This window comes from Nicotiana tabacum, chromosome 8 (genome assembly GCF_000715075.1).
Source record: "Nicotiana tabacum cultivar K326 chromosome 8, ASM71507v2, whole genome shotgun sequence".
NCBI classification, from domain to species: domain Eukaryota; kingdom Viridiplantae; phylum Streptophyta; class Magnoliopsida; order Solanales; family Solanaceae; genus Nicotiana; species Nicotiana tabacum.
In genome coordinates, this window is record NC_134087.1 from 126,125,741 (window position 1) to 126,145,297 (window position 19,557).

General features: G+C 37.2%; 1 protein-coding gene and 1 non-coding gene across 2 annotated transcripts; one reads left to right on the plus strand and one right to left on the minus strand.

The window, feature by feature from the left end:
• Nucleotides 1–16,198: 16,198 nt before the first annotated feature.
• Nucleotides 16,199–16,950, minus strand: LOC107778580 (uncharacterized). The gene is made up of 2 exons (XM_016598871.1): nt 16,719–16,950; nt 16,199–16,611 (listed from the first exon to the last, which is right to left on the minus strand). The coding sequence occupies exons 1-2, from the start codon at nt 16,948–16,950 to the stop codon at nt 16,199–16,201; spliced, it is 645 nt and encodes a 214-aa protein (XP_016454357.1).
• A 935-nt stretch (nt 16,951–17,885) lies between these two features.
• Nucleotides 17,886–17,992, plus strand: LOC142163643 (small nucleolar RNA R71). Its single transcript, XR_012694589.1, has one exon. It is a non-coding gene; the product is annotated as a small nucleolar RNA R71 (small nucleolar RNA).
• Nucleotides 17,993–19,557: the final 1,565 nt, after the last annotated feature.

Genomic DNA, 19,557 nt, shown 5'->3' on the forward strand with positions numbered 1-19,557 from the left:
ATCTTCACTATCTTCTTCATCCCCAATCAACACTCTTTAAACAGGATCTACAGGACTCATATAGGGCACTAACGATGTGGCATCACTCTCCACCACAGAAATCATGGATAACTCTTCATAGTGGGCTGACAACCTGAGTGCTTTATAAACATTGAATACCTCCACTTGATCACCTACTCTCATCGTCATCTTTCCTATACAAACATCAATAATAGCTCGGTCCTTGGCTAAGAATGGACGCCCCAAAATAAATGGGACTTCCTGATCGGGCTCGTAGTCCAGGATAATGAAATCAGCAGGGAATATGAAAGATCCCACTTGAACTAGCACATCTTCAATTACTCCTTCAGGATGAGCAAGGGAGCGATCAACCAATTGTAAGATTACCGTTGTTGGGCATGGCTCACCCAACCCCAATTGTTTGAACACAGATAGCGGCATCAAATTGATGCTCACTACAAGATAACATAAGGCTCGCCCAACTGTATGTTTACCAATCGATATTTAGATAGTGAAACTACCTAGGTCCTTCAATTTTTGAGGTAACTTGCTTTGAATTCTTGAACTACACTCCTTAGTGAGTGCCACAGTTTCGAACTCGGTCAGCCTTCTTTTATTTTCCACTATGTCCTTGATGAACTGATAACTAGGGATTCTAGTTCATTTTACACTCCTTTATACTTGAGTTTTGATTAAAAATGTATATAAAATAGTCCCAAAGGCTTACATGTTGTACTTTTTTGCACGGTTTGGTCAAAAAGGTGACAATTAGTCAAAACCAGCTCAAAAAGGAGTGAAACATGCACAAGTACCAAGAACAAGTCAAACCACAGCTGTAACAGGCCCACCGCAGCCGCAAGCCATTTAGTGCGGTTCGCAGTGAGGAGATTTAGAGAGGTGCACTTTTGGAGCCTAAGGCAATGCGGACAACGGAGGAGTTCGTGCGGTCACTGTGGCCTCTTTGCGGCCGCAACCCATTTTGTGTGGTCCACAAATATGGAAGTTTAGAGAGTTAGGAGTTTGGAGATTAAGGCCAATGCGGTCTGCAGTCCTTTTTGTGCGGACCGCAGTTGAAGCCACCGCGGCCGCGGTGCATTTTATATTGCTTGCACCTAGAGATAGTAATATCCGACTTGAGCCTATATTGCTTGCACAATTTTAACACCCAATTGGTCTTGATAAAGTCAATTAGGGTAAAGTCACTCAAGCTACCGAAAGGTATAGAGTGAGTAATTCCATGCATTGCCTATATTGCAATCCCCAACATAACGTCTTTTCCTTAGGCTTTAGATCCCGTCAAGTATTCACCTAGGAGAAAGTCACTTCCCTAGTACCTCTTTAACTATTTAGAAAACCTTACAAGCAATCATTCTTAGTTTAATTTAGCTTATCGTTAGCATAAATATTAGAAGTAATAACCAACCAAAGATGATTGGAAGTGTAATTAAGAGTACTACGCATTTCTAGTTTAGATAGGATCCAATTCCCACTTCTATCTCCCTGTGGATTCGATCCCGACCATCTCAGGTAAAAGCTGCTTCGATCGCTCTTGCCAATTTGTAGTGGTGTAGGGTTGGCACCGATCACTTTTTGGCGCCGTTGTCGGGGATGCTAACGATTTTGGCTATTTATTTAAATAGTTTTATGTATTTTTCTTCTTTCCTTCTACGTTACTAATTTGTGTGTGTCGCAACTTCAGGTACAAAATGATAGCAAACAACGCACCTCTTGGAGATCTTCCGTCGGGGGAGGAGGTAGATGACAATCTTGATGATGAGGTTCCTATTGTACCTCAAAGACAAAAGAGAGGCCGCCAGGCCAATGATAATGTTCCAGACCCTCCCCCGCCACCTCCAAGAGTGGCTCCTCGAGTGCTTCCCTACCAAGGATATGCTAGTGCAATTGTCCCACCCCGATCCAGGCGGGCAATTTTCAAAATACAAATGTGATGCTGACATTGTTGGAGCAGCGAGGGTATTTCATGGGTGCTCCAAATTAGAATGCTTACAAACATCTCAAATGTTTCGTGGATACCTGTTAGGGGAGCAAGCAAACTAATGTGTCAGAGGATGTACTTCGGTTGAGATTATTCCCTTTCTCACTTCGAGGAAAGGCATTGGATTGGCTTGAATAACTTCCCAACCATTCCATCACTACTTGGGATGAGTTGGCGAATAAACTCATTGCAAAGTTTTTCTCGCCGGGGCACATGGCAGCATTGAGGTATGAGATATTAGCTTTCAAGCAGGATCCTACCGAACCATTACATGAGATATGGGAGAGATACAGAACCATGGTAAAGGAATGTCCCAACAATGATATGACTGAGGCAATGATACAATAAACATTCTATCGGAGCATTAACATAACAAATCAGTGCATAGTGAACCAACTTACTAGGGGTAATTTCATGAAGCTGTCTTATGCTGAAGCTTGTGACATTCTTGACGAGATGGCTGACACGTCCTCCGCTTGGCAAAGTAGAGCCAATGTGCCACAGGGTGACCCCACAGTCATCCGCTTGCACAAAGAGCTCTATGATCATGGGCAGGCAATAGCAGAGCTGACAATAACAATGAACAGCTAGCAAAGGCACAATTGCAGCAGGTTCAAAATCCACGCCAAGTAAATGTTATGGAGGGTGTCAACATGTTAGCGAATAAAAGAATACAAAGAGGTCAACAGAACCAAGGGAGTTCGGATCAATATGACAATGATAGTGGTGGATTCCAAGATGATGGTTATGATGGGCAGAATGAAGAAGTGCAACATGTGAATAATTATCAGGGCCAAAGGGGCAATTCTTCCAACCAATAACAATGGAGACCCCAAGGCAATTGGGGCAATCAACAACAGCAAGGGAATAGTAATTGGGGGAACAACAACCAAAATTCCAATTGGGGCAATCAGAACAATCACGGTAATTGGAATGGCAACAATAACAACTGGGGTGGCAACAACAATCAGGGTGGTTAGAGAAATGGCAATCAAGGAAATTGGGGGAAAGGCTTTCAAAGGCCCCCAATGTATCAACAACCGAACAATCCACCCCCATTTCCATCTCAAGGTCCTAGTTCTTCCAACAATGAAATGGGGAGAATTGAAATGATGTTTCAACAGATGATGAAAAAGAATGTGGACTTTGATGCTTAGTCGGCTTCCCACAATACTTTAATCAGAAACTTGGAGGTTCAATTAGGCCAAATCTCACAATCCTTGAATACTCGCCCTAAAGGGGCTCTACCAAGTGATATGGTAGTAAACCCGAAGGGGGGGGACAATTCCGGGCATGTAATGGCGGTAACTACAAGAAGTGGATGAGGTGGTGATGTGAATGCCTCCAAACAAAAAGAAATTTTGAGTGATGAAGTTGAGATGCAAGAAGATGAGATTCCTTTGGTGGTTAAATGTAATTGATGAGAACGTGAATGAGGAAGTGAGTATTTATATCCAAGATACCGAGATGGAAACTCAGAATGACGTGAACCCATCTAGGGAAAACGTGATAGACATGCCGGAAATGGTTGTGTCTAAAGCCAAATCTACTTTGCCAAGGCCACCTTTACCTTATCCTCAAAGGCTCGCAAAGCAGAAAAATAAGAATCAGTTTAAGAAGTTTATTGACATGATGAAGAGCTTATCCATTAATGTGCCTTTAGTGGAGGCTCTAGAGCAAATGTCGGGTTATACTAAATTCATGAAAGATTTGGTGACAAAAAAAGATCCATGGATTGTGAAACTATCAAGATGACCCACCAAGTTAGTGCAATAGTGCACTCAATGGCCCCGAAGCTAGAAGATCCCAGTGCTTTCACCATTCCTTGCACCACTGGGAGTGCAGACTTTGCAAAAGATCTATGTGATTTGGGGGCAAGTATCAACTTGATGCCCTACCTAATTTTCTAGACTTTGGGTATTGGTCAACCGAGGCCGATTTCCATGAGATTGCAAATGGTGGATAGAACTATGAAGAGACCATTAGGTATTATTGATGATGTTCTTGTCCAGTTGCCAGCTAATTTTGTGATCTTGGATTGTGAGGTAGATTATGAGGTTCCAATCATATTAGGAAGACCTTTCCTCGCTACTGGAAGGCCTTAGTTGATGTGGAAGCAGGGGAACTCACCTTCCGAGTGGGTGATGAAAAAGTGGTCTTTCATGTATGCAAGTCAATGAAGCAGCCCAACAGTTCTGAAGTGTGCTCTTTTGTAAACCTTGTCACGGCAGTGATAGTTGATGATACTAGTGCAATGATCAATGTGGAGGACCCTCTAGAGGCAGTATTGTTAAATCTTTATGTAAATGAGGATGAAGGCCGATTGGAGTGTGCAAATTCTTTGCATGGAATGGGCTCTTATTCATATGAGCCTAGGAAAATCTCTTTGGATCTTAAGAATAGGAAGACTCCACCAACAAAACCTTTCATCGAGGAACCTCTGGTGTTGGAGTTGAAGTCGTTGCCTCCACACCTCAGGTATGAGTTCTTAGGCCCTAGTTCAACTTTGCCATATATTCTTTCCTCTTGTCTTACTAACATGCAGGTTGATGCCACATTAGCGGTGCTCCAAAAGCGGAAGAAGGCAATTGGATGGACCTTAGCTCATATTCGGGGGATAAGCCCCGCATTCTGTATGCACAAGATTATTCTGGAAGATGATGCAAAGCCCTCTTTGGAACATCAAAGGAGGTTGAACGAAGCAATGCAAGAAGTTGTGAAAAAGGAGGTGATCAAATGGTTGGATGCTGGGGTTGTATACCCCATCTCTGATAGCTCTTGGACTTCGCCAGTGCAATGTGTGCCGAAGAAGGGTGGTATGATCGTGGTGATCAATGCACAAAATGAGTTGATTCCTACTAAAACTGTCACCGGATGGAGGGTGTGCATGGACTACCGCAAGTTGAATAAAGTGACCTGCAAGGATCACTTTCTGTTGCCTTTTCTTGATCAGATGTTAGATCGACTCATTGGGCATGCCTTCTACTGTTTCTTGGATGGGTATTCTGGTACAACCAAATCTTGATTGCTCCGGAAGATAAGGAGAAGACACCTTCACTTGTCCATATGGCACCTTTGCCTTTTCTAGGATGCCTTTCGGGTTGTGTAATGCACCGGGTACATTTCAGTAGTGTATGATGGCCATTTTCACCAATATGGTGGAAGATATTTTGGAGGTGTGCATGGACGACTTTAGTATTGTGGATGAGTCGTTTGATGAATGTTTGAAAAATCTTGACAGAGTGTTGGCCCGTTGTGAAGAAACCAATCTTGTTCTTAATTGGGAGAAATGTCACTTTATGGTTAAGGAGGGCATACTTCTTGGGCATAAAATTTCAAAGCATGGTATAGAGGTGGACAAAGCAAAAATTGATGTGATTTCAAGGCTCACTCCCCCTACTTCTGTCAAGGGAGTTAGAAGTTTTCTTGTGCATGCGGGGTTCTACCGGAGATTCATCAAAGACTTTTCGAATGTAGTGAATCCCTTATGCAAGTTATTGGAAAAAGATGTCAAGTTCGTGTTCGATGAGAGATGTATGCAAGCCTTTGAACTTCTCAGGCACAAGTTGACCACCATTCCTATTATTGTCGCACCCAATTGGAGCTTACCTTTTGAGCTCATGTATGACGCGAGTGATGTTGCGATTGGGGTGGTCTTGGGTCAAAGAGTGAATAAAATGTTTCATCCAGTATAATGTGCGAGCAAGACAATGAATGATTCTCAAGTGAACTACACGGTGACTAAGAAAGAGCTTTTGGCTATTGTGTTCGAAATGGAGAAATTTCGGCCGTATCTCATGGGTGCCAAGGTCATAGTTCATACCGATCATGCCGCACTCCGGTACTTGATGACGAAGAAGGATTCTAAAGCTAGACTGATGTGATGGGTCTTGTTACTTCAAGAGTTCGATTTGGAGATTGTGGACCGGAAGGGTAGTGAAAACCAAGTGGCGGACCATTTGTCCCGCTTGGAGGAGGAGGAGAGGCCTCGTGATGGCCTAGAGATCAATGATTCATTTCCCGATGAGCAATTCCTTTCTGTGTCAGTGAATGGTATGTCATGTTTTGTGTACGTTGCCAATTTCCTTGTGACTGGTATAATCTCGTGTGAGCTCTCTTCTAACCAAAGGAAGAAGCTCAAATGGGATAGTTTGGATTTCTATTGGGATGAGCCGTACTTGTTCAAGATTTGCATGGATGGTGTGATCCGAAGGTGTGTCCCGGAGGAGGAGCAATTGAGTATCTTAGAGGCATGTCATTCCTCTCCCTATGGTGGCCATCATGGCGGGGCGAGGACGGCTTCAAATGTTCTTATTTGTGGGTATTATTGGCCAATTTTGTACAAAGATGCAAGTGAAATTTTGAAGAGATGCAACGAATGTCAAAGAGCGGGTGGAATTTCAAAGAAAGATGAGATGACTCTTAATACCATTCTTGAAGTTGAAATTTTTGATGTATAGGACATTGATTTCATGGGCACATTTGTTAGTTCATGTGGGAACACATACATTCTTATGGCGGTTGAATATGTTTCAAAATGGGTTAAAGTCGTGGCTTTATCCAACAATGAGGCCCAGAGTGTTGTTGCGTTTCTCAAGAAGAGTATTTTTACAAGGTTTGGCACTCCTCGTGCAATCATAAGTGATGGGGGTCTCATTTTTGTAATAGAGCTTTTGACACTTTGCTTGCAAAGTATGGTGTCAATCACAAAGTTTCTACTCCTTATCATCCTCAAGCGAGTGGCCAAGTTGAAGTCTCAAACAGGGAAATCAAGAGTATATTGTCAAAGACGGTCAATGCAAATAGGATCGATTGGTCAAAGAAGTTAGATGATGCTCTATGGGCTTATAGGACTGCTTACAAGACTCCGATTGGTATGTCCCCGTATCGGTTGGTGTTTGGGAAAGCTTGCCATCTACCGGTTGAGTTAGAGAACAAGGCCATGTGGGCTTTGAGGAAGTTGAATCTTGAATGGGATGTGGCAACAAATCTTCATGTGGAGCAGCTTAATGAACTTGATGAATTCCGATTCCATGCCTGACGAAGCTTGTGTGTATAGGATTTTTCTGTTCGTACTCTGTCAAATTCTAGTATAGTTTATGAAATCGTTCCACAGAGATTGGACAATCGAAGCTACAAACTTGTAATATTTTGACTACTATTTGAGAGAACTAAATTGATGAAAGGTGTGTTTGGAATTATAAATTAAGATAAATTTCTTCCGAAAAGTTATATTTAAAAAGAGCTGGGAATTGTTGAATTCACTTGATATATCATTACAATAAAATCTCAGTTTCATACGTATTTCTCTAAAGAATAATTGCTTATTGCTAATACAATTATATTTTTACACTAAAAAATAAATAAATAATTAACACTCCGTGAGGTTATGTCAATTAATTGATTTAAAACTAGTGACGATTAAACTAAAATATCTTGCCTGAATTGTGCTCAAGTGTAGTAAAAACTTCATGAGAATATTTTTACTAGAAAATCTATACTCTTGCCTTCAACAATTCTTCCGTGAGAATTAAAACCGAAAAAAGCAAGATTACAGACTTGAAATAATAATCTTACCAAAAATTACTTTCACTCTAATATTCTATTCATCAGTTATTATATATTAATTTTGCTCCATGAGAATTAAAAAATTAATATAAGAATATCTTAGATATAAAATATGTAGATGTGATAATAATGATTAAAAATCATCATTCCAGCACAGTATGAAATGTAAATAGAGTTTCAGGCCAAGAATGTATTGAAACTAAGATAGTATTATAATTATATCAACCTTCATCAACTATTCCAACAAAAAAATTACTCCATTATGAAGTAAGAAAAGCTAAAAAATACTTTCAAAAGACTAAGAATATTTTTACTACAAAGAGAAAGACTAGAGGAAGAGACTAAGATTACTCTTCTCTTTCTCTTTAGAAACTTAGAAAAAACTAGATAGGAAATTGGATACAAAGTGGGATGTTCTTTCTTCTACAAACATATGCCTATTTATAGGAAAGTTTCTACAAGACCTTGGTGAGAATTTGCAAGATAATATCAATATATCATATGGCCTTGATGAGAAATTGACATGGCAATTTGTCATGAAATTTTGGTGAGAATTTGCCATAACTTTTATATCTCTTGACTTTGTGTAGTCTTAGATAAAATTGTCACGGATGTATCCTTCTTCCTTGAACTGTAGGTTATTTTTTTTTCTTTTTTCATGTATTCTTTTTCCTGCCAGAATTGTTAGAAAAGTGCGAGAATAGGATATAAATTGGTCATGTTTTATTTCTAAAATATTATATTTTTTATTAAAATATAAGAATAATTTATATCCATCAAATACCCCCACACTTGAATTTTTACTCGTCCTCGAGGAAAAGAATTTTGAAAAAAAAATATATATTACTATTTTTTGTTTAAAATTATGGCTACTCGTGTAAAATGAAAATTTAATCAAATAAAATCTATCATGCTTTCAAACTTTATAAATTTTCTATATTCATCAAATCTTTACCTTGTTTTTACTTTTATTTTTATTCAACAAAAATTGTACCTTCTTTCTTTTTGAAACTTCTCTGAAATTGATAACTTTATGATCATTTGCATTTAGTATTCTTCATCTTTTGTCCATAGGCTTGTCCTTTATGTCTATCTCCACTAATGTAGACTAAACACTGATTTCTAAATTTTTTAGGACTTTTTCTAGCTTGTAATGTTGGCTTCAGGCTGGTAGGTTAAAGGGTATATTTGTAGTGACTTGCCTTTTTCAGTTTTGGAGTAAAATATTTCTAAGATCAGACTTTCCAAATATTTGCTATTGATTTTATATTTTTTTTTTACTTATAATGCTTGAACATAAGATCATTCTCTCCTATTTTTTTTTTCTTTTTTTTTTCTTTAATTCTGATTCTTTCTCAAAATGAGCTCCAAACTTATTTTTTGAAAAAGAATTTTTTAAATCATAAGCACGAATGTGATATTTAAGTTTGGGCATATTTAGGTATTAAAAGAAAAAAATAGGTCTTCAAGCTTCAAAATAGGTGCTAGGGATTTATTTTTACTGTAGTAAATTTTTGTGCAATATCTAGAAAAGACTGAGGTAAACAAACAAAGCCTAAATTCATATTTCAAAAATCAGTGTTGTCTAAGATTTCGCCTCGAAAGACATTTGGGGCAAGTTCTAGAATATAGATTATAAGTTTTGCTTGCTTTTGGATCATAAAGCTTCTCAATCTCAGAATGTGTTGCCAAGTATTGAAGATATTTGTTCTTTCCTTCATAAAAATAAACTTAAAAACAAGAAAGTTATGTGGCAAATATAAAAAATATATATTTGACATAGAATAATAAGAGTTTTATTTTGATAAATTAACATTTTACAAGAGGCATACTTATAAAAAAAATCTAATATATATATATATAGAGAGAGAAAGATAGGTAAAAATCATTTTGGCTTTCAAATATACAACTGCAGAAGAAAGATTGAAAGAAACTGCAGCCACACACCTTTTGCGTATAAATAACAAGTCTAGTTTGTATATAAACTAGAAAATTACTTGTGCCAACATATGAATTACATTATTAAATGGTTAACCAAACCGTTACTTAGGCATACGGTCACCATGGAGTTACTCCTGTATATGTGACTCTGTTTTTGTAGAGACCTTCATAAGATGTTCTGGTTGTACAATAACCTGGATATTAACCAGATCAATTGATTAAGCATTTAACAATTTAAATTTATATTGGAATTATGAGGCTCCATTGCTTCACCCTCAATGGCTACGGGTAAGGAACCATAGTTCTAAGTTTAACGTCGCCAGCTCGACTTATTAATTGTAGACTTCATCAATCTATCAAAGTGACAAATGGTTGTTGCTCAAAATTCCCTCCAAAATATAATTTTAACCTGTGACTATTTACCTTAAATTTATCTTCTCCATTGGTTTGTTGAATTTCAATTGCTCCGTATGGAGTAACATCTGTAACGTTGTAAGGACCCGTCCACTTGAATTTTAATTTTCCTAGAAATAGCGTGAGTCTACTGTTGTATAGAAGCACATGATCTCCAATTTTAAACGTTTTCTGTCGGATTAAATTGTCGTGCCATTTTTTTGTTTTTTTCTTTAAAAATTTTGGCATTTTCATAGGCTTCTAATCTGAGTTCTTCCAATTCATTCACCTAAGAAAATCTATTTTTACCAGCAGAGGTTAAATCAAAGTTTAATGCTTTCAATGCCCAAAAAGCTTTATGTTCTAATTCAACTGGAAGATGACAAGCTATTCCAAAGACTAATCGATATGGAAACGTACCAATTAGCATTTTAAATGTCGTTCGATATGCCCACAGTGTGTCATCTAATTTTGAAGCCCAATCTTTTCTGCAGATTCCAACCGTTTTTTCAGGTATTCTTTTAAATTCACAGTTAGAAACCTCAACTTGCCCTTGAGTTTGAGCATGGTATGGTGTTCCTGTTTTGTGAGACACCATATTTTGACAATAATGCTGAAAATTGTCTATTCATGAAATGAGACCCTTGGTCACTAATGATGACTCGTGGTGTACCAAACCTGGAAAAAATATTTTTCTTGAGAAAATTGCACACATTTGAGCATCAGTTTTCCTTGTTGGGATGGCTTCAACCCATCTTGAAACATAATCCATAGCCACAAGGATATTTTCAAAAGAATGAGATGAAGGAAAAGGACCTATGAAATCTATTCCCCAAACATCAAATATTTCGCATACTTGTATTGATTGCAATGGCATCTCATCTCTCTTAGTGATATTACCTATTCTTTGACACCTTTCACACTGTGCAACGTAGGCACAAGCGTCCTTAAAAAGTGTTGGCCAGAAAAATCCAACCTCTAGAACTTTAAAGGCAGTTCAATTTGCTGCATAATATCTTCCAACTGCTCCATTGTGGCAATGATACAAAATTTTGATCATTTCTTCTTCTGGTACACACCTTCTGAAAATATTAGCTGCACAAATTTTAAACAAGTAAGGGTCATTTGTGATGACCTCTTAGGTCATCACTTGTTTTTAAAATAAATTCTGCATTCTGAGGCTTTAAAAACCTCTTTTAGCATCACCTCGATTTGTGAGCGCAGTCCGGGCATGTAGCCAAAAAGCTTATATGTAAAAATCTGTGAAAAATGATAAGTTTTGACTATAAAATGAATTAATTTGACTTCGATCAACGTTTTGAGTAAACGAACCCGGACCTGTGATTTGACGGCTCTGGAGGATCCGCAGGAAAATATAGGACTTGGGCGTATACCCGTAATCAAATTCCGAGGTCCCAAGCCCGAGAAATGAATTTTCAAAGAAAATTATTTTCTGAAATTATTTAAAGGATTTGGAAATGAATTTTGATTAGAACATGTTGGTATCAGGCCCGTATCTTGGTTCCGGCATTCGGTACAGGTCATATATGTGATTTAAGATAATTCTGTGAAGTTTGGTAAGAAACGGATGTCATTTGACGTGATTCGGACCTTAAATGCAAAATTTGATGTTTTAAGAAGTTTTGAAATATTTCATTGATTTTGAGGTTTAATTCGTTGTTTAAGGGGCTATTTTGGCGATTTGATCGCACGGATAAGTTCATATGATGTTTTTGAGTTAGTACGTATGTTTGGTTTGGAGCCCCAAGGGCTCGAGTGAGTTTCGGATATGTTTCGGAAGGTTTTTGAACTCATAAAAGTTGCAGGTTTTTCTGTTCTAGTGTGCTGGTATTTCCTCTTCGCGTTCGCAGGAGGACCCTCGCGAACGCGATGAGTTATTCCTGCAGAAGGAAATTTCCTTCTATGCGAGCGCGTGACCCGGGTCGCGAACGTGAAGCTTTGGGGGGGTCTTACCTTCGCGAACGCAGGCCTGGTAACGCGAACGCGAAGGCTTATGAGCCTGGGCAGGGGGAGGGATATTATACCCTATGCGAATGCGACCTCCTGGCCGTGAATGCAATGGCTCGAGGAGTTAATGCTCCACAAATGCGATCCCGTTTACACGAACGCGAAGGTCTCTCAGACCTAGCTCATCGCGAACGCGATTAGCCTGTCGCGAACGCGAAGACCAAATTCGCCCAGTTATTTTAAGTTCCAAAAACACAATATATTACGGGATTTCCACCATTTTTCATAAACTTCATCTTCTCCACACCTCTTGGGCAATTGTTGAAGAGTAAATTCACCATAGCTTCATAGGTATGTAATCCTAAGCTCGTTTTCTTCCATTTTATCAACACTCATTAGATTTCTAGGCCTAAAACATGAGATTAAGGGTAGAAAATTAGGGATTTGGGTAGAGTTAGGGCTTTTCGATTATTTGGGAATTTGACCTCGTTTTGGGGTCGGATTTCAAAATAAATTATATATTCGGGCTCGTGGGTGAATAGGTGATCGGGTTTTGGTCCGAACCTCGTGTTTTGACCAAGCAGGCCCGGGGTCAGTTTTTGACTTTTTGGGAAGAATGATTAGAAAGCTATAATTAAGCATTGGAATTGGATTGTTTAGCATTTATTGATGTTATTAAATCGATTATGTCTAGATACAATTGATTTGGAGCCGAATTTGAAAGGAAAGGTGGTGTTTGAGGCTTGAGTTGTCTGTGAAAATTCGAGGTAAGTATTTGGTCTAACCTTAGCTTGAGGGATTAGGAGTTGTGTCCAATTTGCTATTTATTTCTTGTTGAGTATGACGTATAGACATGGTGACGAGTATCTATACGTTGGTGCCGAGCATGACCGTGAGTCTTATATTGTGATTTTCATAACTTCGTTGTATTATTCATGTCTTGGTGAGGATTTCCATTTGTTGTGTAAAGTTGTGGAAAGAATTGTGACCTATGAATATTGAGGAGCGTTGGCTCCAGTTGTATAACGAATTGTGAAAGTATAAGTGATAATTGAACCTCTAGAGCATTGGCTCGAGTTGTGAAGTGAATTGTGAAGTAAAAAGTGAGAAAGAGAAGAGATCATTATGCCCCCTTGCCGGGCTATTGTTAAGTTGTGTTTCCCTTGCATTGTGTTCTTAATTGATATTACGGATGCTTAGGTTGATGACTCTTTGTGTTGGGTAAGGATTATGGTTATTCTCGGGGAACAAGCTTGGTTATAGCTGAGGTAGTTAGATGTTGGAACAAGTTTGGTTATAGCTGAGGTAGTTAGATATTGTAACAAGTTTGGTTATAGCCGTTTCTCCCTTGCCGGGACGTAATTACTTATGCTATTGAATCCCTTGTCGGGATAGTGTAGACCTTATTGATCCCTCGTGGGGACTCTTGTTTTGATTGTTGTTGATTTTATATGTGGATCGGGTTGCACGCCGCAACAATGTTATATTGGATCGGGTTGCATGCGGAAACAATAATATATGTGGATCGGGTTGCACGCCGCAACAATGTTATATTAGATCGGGTTGCACGGCTCAACAATATTATATGTGGATCGGGTTGCACGCCCCAATAATATTATATGTGGATCGGGTTGCATGTCGCAACAATATTATATTGGATCGGGTTGCACGCAGTAACAATGTTATGGGTGGATCGGGTTGTACACCGCAATAATGATATATGTGGATCGGGTTACACACCGCAACAGTGTTGTTATATATTGGGGTCGGGTTGCACGCCACAACCATTATTGATACAAGTGTGCTTAGTTTGGATATTAGTTTCTTTTGTTTTGTTGTGGACTCTAAGCTGCCCTTAGACTGTTACTCTGGATTTACTGGTATACCCCCGCAGTATGTTTTCCCCTCCCATATTTACTTGCTTATTCCTACTTTACTTTCTGTTGTATATTATATAACTGCACAGGTTTATTTGGTAGTCTGGTCCTAGCCTCGTCCCTACTTCACCAAGGTTAGGCTAGGCACTTACCAGCACATGGGGTCGGTTGTGCTGATACTACACTCTGCACTCTTTTGTGCAGACCACAATGTTGTAGACTTTGGACCGCAGTGAGATTGCTAACTCTTGTTCATCAGGCGACTCGAGGTAGCCCTGCAGGCGTCCGTAGGCCTTGGAGTCTCCTTTCTATATACCTTCTTGTTTCTTACATGTATTTCCAGAGACAGTGTTGTATTAAATTCTTTCAGACCTTTATTTGTAGTATTCTTAGACCGTCTGTGAAACTGTGACACCAGTTCTGGGTAGTCGAGACATCAAATAATTGTAATAGATATTCATGTTCAGATGGCTTATTGTTTTCTTCCTCTTATGTTAAATTCCGTTGTTTAAATTTTATTTCTTCGTAATTGTTAAAGAGAATAAAATTGGTAAAAAGGTAGATGGTTCAATAATTGGCTTGCCTAGCTCACATTAGTAGGCTCCATCACGACTCCCGAGGATGGGAAATCCGGGTCGTGATATCATTCCACAAATAATATTTAGCATCAGATATCAACTTTTCCTCTGTTGGTTAGTGAGATTTTGGGGTGTCCATTTTCCAACCAAGTAATTTGCAATATCTGCAAACCAGGGTGGTTGAGTCACAACTGAGTTGATAGAAAAAATATGTTCATCAGGAAACTCTTCTTTTATATCACATAACTCAAGTGGGGGGTTCTCTAATCTAGACAAATGGTCAGCTACCTGATTCTCTATTCCCTTTTTATCTTTTATTTCGAGCTCAAATTCTTGGAGAAGTAAAATCCATCTTAACAATCTAGGTCGCGCATCTGTTTTTGCTAAGAGGTATTTTAGAGCCGCATGATCAGTAAAAACAGTGACCTTGGTTCCTATCAGATAGGAACAAAACTTATCAAATGCAAATACCACTGCTAGTAGTTCTTTTTCAATTATGGCATAATTTAGTTGAGCCTCATTCATTGTCCTGCTGGCATAGTAAATTGGACGAAAAATCTTATCTTTTCTCTGGCATAAAACAGCTCCAACTGCTATATCACTAGCATCACACATTACCTCAAAAGGTTGGTTCCAATTAGGGGGACACAACTATAGGGGCAGTTGATAATTTTTCTTTAAGGGCGTCAAAGGCTTTCATACATTCACCTGAAAATTCAAACTTAACATCTTTTATTAAAAGGTTAGTCAGTGGTTTTGAAATCTTTGAAAAATCTTTTATGAACCGTCTGTAAAACCCTTCATGACCTAGAAAGCTTCTAATGCCTTTAATAGTTGTGGGAGGGGGTAATCTTGCTATAAGATTAATTTTAGCCTTATCAACTTCTATCCCTTTAGAACTGATTTTATGTCCTAAACAATTCCCTCAATAACCATAAAATAACATTTTTCCCAATTAAGAATTAAGTTTGTCTCTTCATATCTCTTAAGAACTAAGGTTAAGTGGTGAAGACAATCCTTAAAACCCTTGCCGAAGAGTGTAAAATCATCCATGAAAAATTCAAGAAACTTTTCAGTCATGACAGAAAAAATTGCTGACATGCAACGCTGAAATGTGGCAGGAGCATTGCACAAACAAAATGGCATTCTCCTATATGCATATGTTCCATGAGGACATGTGAAAATTGTCTTATCTTGATCTTCTGGTGCTATTGGGATTTGGTTATACCCTGAATAGCCATCAAGAAAACAATAAAAACTATATCCTGCAATTCTTTCTAACATTTGATCAATAAATGGCAAAGGAAAGTGATCTTTTCTAGTGGCATCATTGAGACGTCTATAATCTATATAGACTCTCCATCCTGTGACGGTCCTGGTAGGTATTAGTTTATTATTTTTATTTTTTATCACTGTCATACCTCCCTTTTTTGGTACTACCTGAATAGGACTTACCCAAGGGCTATCTGAAATAGGGTAAATAATACCTGCCGTCAAAAGCTTTACAATCTCCTTTTTTACCACTTCCTGCATTGCTGGGTTTAATCTCTTTTGGGGTTGGACTATCGGTTTCTAGCTATCCTCCATGAGGATTCTGTGTGTACAAATTGCTGGATTAATCCCTTTGATATCTTCTACAGACAATCCCAAGGCTCCTTTGTGTGCTTTTAATACTTCAGTCAATCTTTCTTCCTGTTCTCTAGTTAGAGAAGATGAAATAATTATAGGGAATAACTCATGCTCAAGTAGACATATTTCAAATGAGAAGGGAGAGTTTTGAGTTCAATTTTTGGTTGAACTTCTTCTAATTGCATGTCCCCTTCCTCATAATCTTTTTCCAATAATTCTGCATCACTTCTGATAGTCGGATCTTCATCCTATGTGGTGCAAGATTTGGCCAAACATCTTTCCATTGAGTCAGAAATTAATTGATCATCTTTGAATTCATCTATAAGATTATTAATCATGTCAATTGAAAAGCATGAAGATGATGTATCTTCTTCTGAGAATCTTAGTATCTTTTGCATATCAAAAATAACTCTTTCTTCATCAACTCTTAAAATTAGTTGTCCTTGATGGACATCTATGATTGCCTTGTCTGTTGCAAGAAATGGCCTACCCAAAATAATTGGTTCATCAGAAAACTCCTTCATTTCAAGTACTATGAAATCTACAGGAAAAACAAATGTATCTACTCTTACAAGCTCATTTTCAATTATTCCCTTTGGTCTCTTAGTACTTTGATCAGCAAATTGAAGTGAAACACCCGTGTCTTTCATTTCACCAGGATCTAATTGTTAAAAATAGAAAATGGCATCAAATTTATTGAAGCTCCAGAATCACAAAGTGCTTTTTCAATGTATATTCCTCCCAGAGTACATGGAATGGTAAAACTACCTGGGTCACCGAGTTTTTGTGGTAGCTTATTTTGAAGTATAGCACTGCATTTTTCAGTAAGTATTACCATAGAAACTTCTTCCAATTTCCTTTTGCTTGATAAAATTTCTTTCAGAAATTTGGCATATGAAGGCATTTGCAATAAAGCATTAGTAAAAGGAATGTTAATATGAATTTGTTTTAAAATCTCCAAAAACTTTGCAAATTGATTATCCAGCTTTTCTCTTTTCATCTTTTGTGGGAAAGGAATTGTAATAGGGAAAGAAGTCAAATTTTTAGTATTTTTATCTTCTTTTTCTTGGCTTCTTTCTCTTCTGATGGTTGAGAGGGTGTCTCAATATTCTCACCCTTGCCTACTTGTTGTTCTGATTGATTCTTTTCTTGTTTGTTTGCATAGGGTTCATCAAGAGTCATACCTGACCGTAAGGCAATGGCCTTAAGGTGTTATTTTGGATTTTTCTCTATATTTCTTGGTAAAGGACCTTGAATCTTTTCAGACACAAGAGTTGCCAATTGGCTTTACTGAATTTCAAGATTTTTTAGAGCTGAATTTTGACTTTCCATTTTTTCATCAGTAACCTTAATGTACTTGTACAAAAGGTCATCAAGACTTGGATGTCCTTGTTGAGGCCTTTGCTGATATGGAGTTGCTTGCTGATAAGGCCTGAAATTTTGTTGTCCACGATTTTGATTTTGATATCCAAGTGGACTCTATACCTATTGCTTTTGGTAGTTTTGAGAGTTTTCAGCACCATTTGCATTGCTCCATTGAAATCCTGGATGTTTTTGTGCTAATGGACTTCTAAAAAGATACGGCTTGTATCCGATGACATTGACCTGTTCATCATTTTGATTGGTTGCTTGACATTCGTGGTTTAGATGGTTTCCTCCACACAAGTCACAAGCTTGATTCAATTTTTTGTGCCAAAGAAACAATCTGTTGTGTTAGTGTATTTAAAGCATCCACCTAATTTACTGTAGCAGCTTTCTTAATGATTACACGCTCAAAAGGCCACTGTATGGCATTTTTAGAAATTTCATTAAGCAATTACAATGCTTCTTCTGTGGTTTTTCTCATTATGGAACCTCATGCAGCAGCATCTATTACATTTCTAGAAGATGATTTCAAACCATGATAAAAAAATGTACAACTGCATATGTTCAGGAATGTCATGATGTGGACATTTCCTTAACATTGTTTTCAATCTTTCTCAAGCTTGATAAACTGACTCAATGTCAATCTGCAAGAAGTTAGATATATCCTGTCTTAACATTGTTGTTTTAGCAGGGGAAAAATATTTATTTAAAAATTTCTGAGTCATTTGGTCCCATGTGGTAATAGACTCTTGCGGCAAACTTCGTAACCAAGTTTTGGCCTCTCCTTTTAAAGAAAAAGGAAATAGCCTTAACTTAATTGCTTCAGGAGGTACTCCATTAAACTTTTCGTTTCAACCAATTCTAAAAAGTCAATTAAATGACTATGTGGATCTTCACTTAGATCACCAGTGAAAATGCAAGATTGTTGAATTGTTTGAATCAGGCATGTTCTGATTTCAAAGTTATTGTTTTCTACTGGAGATTTTCTGACACTAGATTCACAGTTAAAGCGATCAGGTCTAGCATAATCCCTTAGGATTCTATTTGTTGGTCTTGGCGCCACTTCATCAAACCGCTCCTCTACATGAGCTGGTGGTAAAATTTGTAGTGGATTGTTATCATCTTCTAACTGGTTGTCCATTCTGTTACAAGTTATGTTTTGAGACGATATTTGTCCTTTCCTGCACAATTGCAAAGTTTTTTCAAGTTCAGGATCGTAATTGGCCAACTCTTTTGCAGAAGAGCGGGTCATAAACTATCTGAAATTAAAGTAAAATAAAGAAAGTTCCTAAAATAGTAATAGATAGTTTTAAAAATGAATTAAAAAAATTAAAAATAGATAGTGCGGTAATATTATAGTTAACTAAAACAGTAAGTTGTAACTAACCATCAAAAGAATAATATAATACTAATTATATTATATGAAAAAAATCAATAATAAATCAAGTATGTTGAAGGATTAAAGAACTAGCAATTAAAAAAAAGTTGAATAAAATATTATTTTATAAAAATATAGTAAAAGTAATAATTATAATAGTAATATAGAATAGTACAAAGGATACTTTTAGAACTAGAATAGTAAAAACAAGTACTTACAATTATAATAATAATAAAAATAATAAAATATACTTTAAAAAAATGACAAATAAAAAAATGAGATTGTGAATCACAAAACTAATATATTATACTATTATATAGATGTTAGTACTAACAATAATAATATAATAATAAAATATAAAATAGAGTAGGTTAAAGTACTAACTATGAGGGATTTGTTTTTCTTTTTTTATAAAATTTATTACAATATTATATAGAATTGCTCCTAATAATAGTAGCAATTATGATAGTAGTATGTAGGAGATAACAGTTTGAAGGAAAAACTAACAATAATAATAAATTCTCAAATTAGTAATAAAATATTTAATCTAAAGTAGATGTGTGCCAATCCCCGGTAACGGCGCCAAAAATTTGACGAAACTTGTGTGTATAGGATTTTCTGCTCGTACTCTGTCAAATTCTAGTATAGTTTATGATATCGTCCCACAGAGATTGGATAATCTAAGCTACAGACTTGTAATATTTTGACTATTATTTGAGAGAACTAAATTGATGAAAGGTATGTTTGGAATTATAAATTAAGACAAATTTCTTCCGAAAAGTTATATTTAAAAAGAGTTGGGAATTGTTGAATTCACTTGATATATCATTACAATAAAATCTCAGTTTCATACGTATTTCTGTA

Excerpts from the sequence above, each read along its gene's own strand:
- LOC107778580 (XM_016598871.1), bottom strand. The coding sequence starts at position 16,950 with ATGAAAAGAGAAAAGCTGGATAATCAATTTGCAAAGTTTTTGGAGATT. Across the intron at positions 16,612-16,718 it reads ACAAAAACTCGGTGACCCAG|ATCCTGGTGAAATGAAAGAC; the intron begins GTAGTTTTACCA and ends TTTAACAATTAG.